At 32.7% G+C, this 7,067-nt stretch overlaps 1 protein-coding gene across 1 annotated transcript in view; it reads left to right on the forward strand.

The window, feature by feature from the left end:
* Nucleotides 1-6,611, forward strand: part of LOC111055770 (muscarinic acetylcholine receptor DM1-like) — a 53,401-nt gene extending 46,790 nt beyond the window's left edge. The window contains exon 3 of the mRNA XM_039432706.1: nucleotides 6,286-6,611. Coding sequence (XP_039288640.1) covers nucleotides 6,286-6,485 — 200 coding nt within the window. The 3' untranslated portion in view covers nucleotides 6,486-6,611. The remainder of the gene's footprint in view (nucleotides 1-6,285) is intronic.
* The last annotated feature ends 456 nt before the right edge of the window (nucleotides 6,612-7,067 follow it).

The raw sequence follows: 7,067 nt of genomic DNA on the forward strand, positions 1-7,067 counted from the left end.
GCTTATACCTTGAATTATTATTCTCTGAAATGTTCGGCGAACAGCATCAAAACTATACTAAATTACTTGTATAGTACCTTTTGAAACTCTATGGTGATAGTAAACTTTGAATAATGAGTTTCCATACACAATTTTTCCAGCTTGTAACTGCTGAAAATGCTTTAAAAAGTTGGGTTTTGTATACTCGGCCATAAGTTTTCGAATATTTTCCAAGTCATTAGTATTCTAATAGTCAAATCCTGAATGTGGAAGAATCCAAAAATAATATCATTGAAGAATCAATTAATTATATACATCCCAAAGAAAAATAACTGTTACGATAATTATAAGGAAGTTAGTCAGATCGTGCCCAACATGGGATATCATACCGTACCATATTATGTTTGGTTGAAGCCTCTCATAGTCTTGACAAGTAATAATATCAAAAATCTTTTCAGAAAATTCCACTCTTGTCGTATAATAGCAGATGATACTTCAATAACGGGCGAAAAATGAATGTGAGGCATAAGATTGGAGATAAAAATGGTGGAGCACTGTGCTGGAAGCCAGCCAAAACGGCGCATTCCAAGCCGAAAGACGAGCTGTTCATCTTCGTGAGGGTCTCGGATGTGCGGGTCTTTCGAGTTCGGGACTACCCAAACAACATTTCAACGATTATCGTATGAATAAGAATGCTGAAGAAGTGCAAAAAGCTTCAAATTTTAGAGAGATCATGATATTATATTTCTGTTAATCAATTCAACCAGAGTAAATAACACAGATTCTTGTATCTTTTTTACTTTCCTTGCCCTATTACCATAAGACAGTATGGTAAGGAAAATATTGCTTTCCAAAAAAAATTAAGGTACCCCAATTTCAAGTTTTCTATACGTTTCAAGGTCCCCAAAAACATGTCCAAAAACATGATTTTTGGGTATTGGTCTGTGTGTGTGTGTGTATGTGTGTGTGTGTGTGTGTGTGTGTGTGTGTATGTATGTGTGTGTGTGTGTGTGTGTGTGTGTGTATGTCTGTGAACACGATAATTCCATTCCTAATTAACCGATTGACTTGAAATTTTAAACTTAAGGTCCTTATACCATGAGGACCCGACAATAATAAATTCAATGAAATTTAATTCAAGATGGCGGAAAAAATGGCGGATAATGACTAAAAAACCATGTTTTTCACGTGTTTTCTCGAAAACAGCTCCAACGATTTTCTTCAAATTTATACAATGGATAGCTATTTATAAGCCCTATCAACTGGCATAAGTCTCATTTCAGGGAAAATTTCAGGAGCTCCGTAATATTCTTGAGAAAAATGACAGTTACTAAAAAACCATGTTTTTCACGATTTTCTCAAAAACGGCTCAAACGATTTTTTTCAAATCCATACTCTGTATAGTTATCCATTAGCTCTATCAACTGACATGAGTATTTTTCCTGGGGTACTAATGGGGGGTCCACCAAATCCTTGAGAAATGGACTTTGTAACCTTCTTCTCGTGCATGAGGTAGGTAGGTAGAGCAGTTTAAAAAAGAACACAGTCATAGTCAAGATATTTCATCTGTAGAACAGCTGTTTTGACGAATGTAAAAAAAATCATCGAATTTCACAATTTACATAAAGGAAAAAGTACTCTGAAAACAATTGTATATACACATAGTTGCAAATATGTTGCCGTCAATCGTCATTATGTTATTCCCCTGGATTATTCTCGTTTATTTAAGTACAATCACATTTATTATTATGTAACAAAGAGCTGAGGGAACCCTGAATCTTATATAGCCAATCACATCACGTCTTACAAAGACTAGAAAACCAATCAGATGAAGGCTTACAAATTTTGGAGATGAAAATTTTCCCAAGAAATGCTCTCTCTGGCTTGTGATCTCGACCGATATGGCAGCACATGAGGATAGGGTTCTTTTCAATTATGTTTTAAAAAGCATCAAGCCAGTCCCTGTTTTAATGTTCAAGTATTTATAATTAATGTTTGATTGTTTATGAACTCAGTGAATATTTAAGAGTTCCTAATTGTAAAATATTCCCATATATATTTACTACTGATAGAAAATTACAAGCGATTTGGACCGTACCTGAGCCCAGCAGATTCGAAAGGATTCGACTTATTTATTATTGGAGATAATTAATTATTTTACAAGAACTTCAGTGATTTCGTTTGAGTGAATGTTTAGATTTTAATGAGCTCATTAAACACTAAGGCCTTTTTGGTGAATTGGGGAATTATTTAAAAGCGCTATAAAAATTTGAGTCAAGTTTAATAATTTTACAACTTGTCGAACGCTATAATATATTCAATAAGAACTCTTTCTATGAATATATTTAATATCCGTAGGAAGCTTATTTCCGTGCATGGCACGAATCGATATCCCTGAGATTTTAAATGATTATTCTTGTTAAATATTAATTATTGATTGAAATATATTCTATTGAACCCATAGACTGGACAGGTTCTAATTCGTCGAATTCTGAATTGACCTGGAGCTTCATATATCAGTATTAATAAAATTATATATTATAAGCTCACAGTATTGTAAAGGATAACAAATCCTTTGATATTTGAGATATTTAAGAATTTATTTATAGAGAATCATATTTATAAAAATGTATATTTATAGACTATATTTTATGGGAATATATTTTATGTTTTTGTCAGCATACAAAATATTAGAAGTCTTTATTATTTTCGTGATTCATCGCGTGACATACAGTTTGAGCTGTCTTGGTACCAAGCATTTTTATTCTGCAGCATATATAATTAGTGATATATTCAAGATTGATCTCATTCAGAGCAACCAATATCTATCATCCTTTGATGATAGTAATATCCTTCAGTCAGCAAATAATTACTGATATTGATAGTGATAAGGCTAAAATATATCATATAAGGATCCAGAGAACTTCTAAAACTGGCGTAGTAAGTCTCAAGGAATTTCGAAGGGATAAGTTAGTGCACACATGTATCCATGACGAGCGTTTTGAAACTCAATTAGAAGAATAATAGTTGATTTTCATTATTCTTGATTGAATATATGGTTACTGATAATCAGTCACTGACTATCTTTTTGATTTCCTTACTGGTATTCTTCAATATCTTTAAAAGAGCAGCGGTGAGAATTGTTGATTATCAGTCACTTAAACCCATGGTGGTTCATTATGTTGAAAATATTCATGCATGTATCACTGAGCTAAAGCTGTGGTCAGAACCCAAGTATATTTGTGAGCCGGACGGCCTTAACTTTTTGCAAATTTATTTGCAAGCTAGGGATAATAGCACAGTACTGGCATATATCCAAATGCAACTTCACAAAATTGATGGTAGATTTTTCACGTATGAAGACGTTAAATGGGATTTTATGGGAAACAAAGAGCTGAAGGATGGACTAGATAAGAATGATAAAAAAGAAAATAAAGATGCAGAGGAAGAACAGAAAAAGCACAGGAGAGAAGTAAATCCAGTACAAAAAGTAAAAGTAGAGTTCAGTCAACGAAACAGGCCCTAGATCACTCAGTCTTCTTGTCTCTCAGATGAATCATGAACCCGCAATTGTCAGCCCACCTAGAAGAAATATCGAAAAAATATAGATCAACCATAACAAAATCAAATTTATTTGAAATGAATGTGATTTATTATTTCTGATTCTATGAAATTTCTAGAAGACCTTGATATTCTCCATTTGACATTAAGCTCCCTGTTCTATTCGTGTATGATGAAGCGCTGTATTCGAAAATAATAACAAGGCAGAATAATGAAGACATGAATTGGCAACCGGTTGAAAGCACATCGATGGCAGAGCAAGTGAAGGGATGATCTACGGAGTGAAAATCTGCTCAAGTATAATTCATTCTTTACAAATGAAACTCGGAAAACTTGTTCCCAGTGTGGTAATGAAGCGTCCCAGTGTCTAAATCAAGCCCAGTGAGTAGAACAATAAATTCCAAGTGCATACTGTATGCAGGCAACATACTATCTATAACCACCAATGAGTGAATTCAACTACTAGAGAATAACTTTTATTCCATTAATTATGCTGCCAACCCACCCCAAATGTCACTGAAATGACATCAGTCAGCGACATCTAGGTGAAATTTGAAAAACAATGAAAGACTTGAAAATGTATCTGATTTTTTTTTGTAATCTAGTTTTCCAAAAAAATATTGAACTATGAAAAGATGAATCCAAATATGAAATCATAAATCATCTCCACTCATCACCGAATAAAATAGGAGGAAAAGGAATGTTGTACAGTAAAATTCACTGAATGTCAATTGTCATTCAACAATCCAATTTATCAGGTTCAAATCGTTGAATATCACTTTAAATTCCCAGCAATTATTGACTATTCCTTTTTACAATCAGAAAAATCTATTATAAACAAACAGTATAAACATTGTGCTGATCTGAATCGATCTATGGTAATAATAGGAATTGAAAGAATAGAAAATGTCATGGCATTACAAGTAGTGATGTCTGTGTATTAGAACTGCTGAGTTGATAATGCATACTGAAAAAAAGTCATGAATAGCTCAGACCAACCTGGCCTGTGATGAACCTGTATAAACAATCCATAGAATTCTTAGAATTCATAGGAACGGTAAAAAAATCAATTTTACGAAAATCGATGTACATGTAACTGGATTTAGAAGATCAATACGATAATGTTCTCTATCACAATTTAATCATAGAAATGTTTAAGTGAAACCGTTGGGCGCAAACCTTCTGCCATGAGGAGACAAATCAATTTATGAAAAGCTTGATAGCTTGAATAGTGATCTGATATTTATTACACGTTTTTATTCTAAGACATAATATGCCTTAGACTAATTTTTAATGTTTCTTCAATCGGAGGAAATCTTTGGTTTTTCAAAGTTATCTTACTCCCTTATTTTGGGGTATTTTCAGAAATCAAGATAAATAACCTACCAAATTTCCTACACGAATACAGTGTAAGTTGTATTATAATAGCTTCAGTACTTACGTACTGTATAGTACAGTACCTGTTCGTTTTTACCGTATAATTATATGATAATAGAAAGCTTTATTAAAAACAGCCATAACTTCCTTGTTTTCGGATATTTTCGAAAACGGGACTTATGCCTTAAAGAATTTGGGGTCGCTGAATCCAAATCCGAAATCAGAAATCTTCTATCTATATTTTTAAGAAAGTTAGACTTTGAGAAAAAGTGATGAGTCATATTCTTTGAGCAAACGTCGGCATAGTTGTTAGATCTTGCCTCTGCTTGCCTCGAGGGGAAAAGACGTGACAAAACGAGGTTCCTGGATAGGAGTCACCATGTGAAAGACACGATTTGACTCAATGTACTTCGACAAAAAAACGTGAACACTGTTCAGTGTTCAAGTTGCACGTCTCCTATCGTGTGAAAGAGGCCAAAGGGTACTATGGAATTATTTTTTAACACGCGAGTGGTCGCACGGACTTGCAGAACGTCAGTGGTCGCCCGTGAGCATTTTGCTCACACTCACCCTTATGGCTCCCTAGACTATAAACAGTTGGTTTTGACAATGCTCTTTCAACATTTATTAATTGTGAATCTTTCTCAACGTGTTTTATGTTATCATGTACTATTAATGTATAATGACATAATACATGGAGGAGATTCCAAAAATACATACTGCAAATTTATTGTTAGAATTTATCATTTTTCGACATCTGGATAGGATAAAAAGATAATGTAAGTTTAAATCAGAAGATGGAATATAAAATAGGAAGATAATATCTATATTTTGAAATTAGTCAACGTTCATTCTCTCATCCTCATACTGTTCAAGGAATCAAACTGTTGAAGATTGTCTAGAGGACAGTCACAGGGAGGATTACATAAGCTGCCAACCTTGGAAAACGAAAATTCCCAAAGCTTCATATAAAAGTTACAATTGTGCGGCAATTTGCCGCGGGCGCGACTACTGGCGTGTTAATAATTAGTAAATCAAAAATAGCCCTATTGAAATACTTTATTACGAAATTGCACCAAACTTATATATATATATATATATATATATTATATATATATATATATATATATATAATATATATATATATATATATATATATATATATATATTATATATATATATATATATATAATATATATATATATAATATATATATATATAATATATATATATATATATATATATTATATATATATATATTATATATATATATATATTATATATATATATATATATATAATATATATATATATATATATATATATATATATAATATATATATATGATAAGTGATTGATTGTTTTGCAGGGTACTGGCCACTGGGTCCACACGTGTGTGACACGTGGCTGGCTCTGGACTACCTGGCCAGCAATGCGTCAGTATTGAATCTGCTGATCATCAGCTTTGATCGCTACTTCTCGGTGACGAGGCCCCTCACCTACAGGGCCAAGCGAACCACAAATAGGGCGGCGTTCATGATCGGTGAGTTATCATCACTCTTCAATTAATCATAACCTTCAATCCTTTTTTAATTCAGTATTGTCCTTTATTTATTGGTTCCTTTCGAAAATATATACGATGCGGGTAGAAATAACAGGCTTCCGCCAAAAACTACTCCAAACCCTAATTGAAATGCAGTCAACTCATCGGTAGGCTATTCTGGTTCTGTTCAGTTAATCATTCAATCCAAGTCGAAAATAACTATGTTATGCAACTCTAAATTTCTCCGATTTATAAACTTCCAAAAACAGAACCAAACAAGAAACAGTTCATCACGATCGATTAGAGTTTTAATTCAACAATCATAGTAACTAAGTAATTAGAAGAATATTAAACTACAATAAAAACTAGAAAATAATTACTGCAGCATTAACAACAAGCAATACAGATGAGATATAATAACAGATGCTATACTATCAAAACCAAAATAATCGAAGTAATACATGTTATAATGAAGTGTGTTAAATAATAACCATTTTATAAATGGATGTAGAAGACAAATTTTTAATATTCATATGGTATGGATCAATGTAAAACAGATAATCGTTAAAGGACCAGTCACTCATCAATCATAAGCAAATGAGCGTGCA

The sequence above is a fragment of the Nilaparvata lugens genome, chromosome 7, assembly GCF_014356525.2.
Source record: "Nilaparvata lugens isolate BPH chromosome 7, ASM1435652v1, whole genome shotgun sequence".
Taxonomy (NCBI): Eukaryota; Metazoa; Arthropoda; class Insecta; order Hemiptera; family Delphacidae; genus Nilaparvata; species Nilaparvata lugens.